This window comes from Cebus imitator, unplaced genomic scaffold (assembly GCF_001604975.1).
Source record: "Cebus imitator isolate Cc_AM_T3 unplaced genomic scaffold, Cebus_imitator-1.0 Scaffold508, whole genome shotgun sequence".
NCBI classification, from domain to species: Eukaryota; Metazoa; Chordata; class Mammalia; order Primates; family Cebidae; genus Cebus; species Cebus imitator.
The window spans coordinates 399271-400688 of NW_016107823.1; the positions used below are offsets into that span (position 1 = coordinate 399271).

Below are 1418 nucleotides of genomic sequence, written 5' to 3' on the forward strand. Positions count from 1 at the left end.
TGTCACCCAAGCTGAACTGCAATGGCACAGTCTTGGCTTACTGCAACATCCGCCTACCAGGTTCAGGTGATTCTCCTGCCTCAGCCTCCTGAGTAGCTGGGACTACAGGTGCATGCCACCATGCCTGGCTAATTTTTGTATTTTTAGTAGAGATAGGGTTTCACTATGTTGGCCAGGCTTGCCTCGAACTCCTGACTTTGTGATCCACCTGCCTCGGGCTCCCAAAGTCCTGGGATTACAGGAGTGAGCCACCATGCCCAGCCACCTTTTTACTTTTTAAAAATACTTTGACTAAAGCTGCCACATTGGAGAACTGTTATACAGGTTGATGCCTTCTCTCCGTATCTCTTGACCCCCCGGTAGTGATGCTAATAAACAGTTGAAATTGTTCAAGGCAACCCACGCACTGAAGGTGGATGTCCCACAAAGGATAGAAGGAGTTTACAAAGCTTGTAGGTAATTTACAAATTATATACTCAATCCTACATTATGGAGTGCTAACTATGATGTTTTATTTATTTTAGGAATGAAACAACAGTCCTTGCTCGACATGAAACAATCTTTAGAGCTGAAGATCTATCTGTGATTCTTAAAGCGTACGTGTTGGTAACATCCTTAACCCCTTTGCGTGCATTCATTCATTCAACTGGCACAGTTTGGAATCCACCAAGGAAAAAACGCTTCACTGTCAAGGTAAACCCTCGGTTGAAGCCATTGTTTCATACAAGTACACTAGGGTAAAGTAAAGTGAGTTGGGCTGCCATTCTCCCACCTTTATGGTTATCAAATCCCACTGAACAAAGATTGCATCTTTTTCATTGCTGCAAGAAAAGATTTTCATTTAATAGGTGCAGACTTAACAATGAACTGGAAGCAGCTTAATTCCCTAGAGATCACAAAGGCTACATTCTTTTTCCTCAATTCATCATCACAGTTCAATTCTTTGACCTACTTACTACAGCTATATAAAGTATAGCTATAGAGTATAGCTAGTTCACAGCTATACTCTGTTTTTCTTAATTTTTCACTTACTCAAGAAAAATATAGTCAGTGCAACAAATGAAAATACAATTTTGCCTTTGTGCCTTTTGCTTCACCCTTAGGAAGCATTATGCTAGTTCATTATACCAGTCAATATGGAATATTCGCTGAGCGAAAAATAAAGTTCTCAAGTGTGCCTAATATAACAAGCTATGACATAAAGGATAATAAGAAAGTTTTCAGGGAAGAACTTACTAATAATCCCAAAGAGTTTAGTTATAAAAGGTGGCCCAGGTCAACTTGGTTGAAAATGAGGTCTGCCGGGTGCGGTGGCTCACGCCTGTAATCCCAGCACTTTGGGAGGCCGAGGCGGGTGGATCACGAGGTCAAGAGATCGAGACCATCCTGGTCAACATGGTGAAACCCCGTCTCTACTA

General features: G+C 41.7%; 1 protein-coding gene across 4 annotated transcripts in view; it reads left to right on the forward strand.

The window, feature by feature from the left end:
• CPED1 (cadherin like and PC-esterase domain containing 1) overlaps positions 1-1418 on the forward strand; it is a 307276-nt gene that overhangs the window by 117140 nt on the left and 188718 nt on the right. For all 4 annotated transcript variants that reach the window (XM_037733240.1, XM_017513874.2, XM_017513876.2 and 1 more), the window contains one exon: positions 525-693. In XM_037733240.1, coding sequence (XP_037589168.1) covers positions 525-693 — 169 coding nt within the window. The remainder of the gene's footprint in view (positions 1-524; positions 694-1418) is intronic.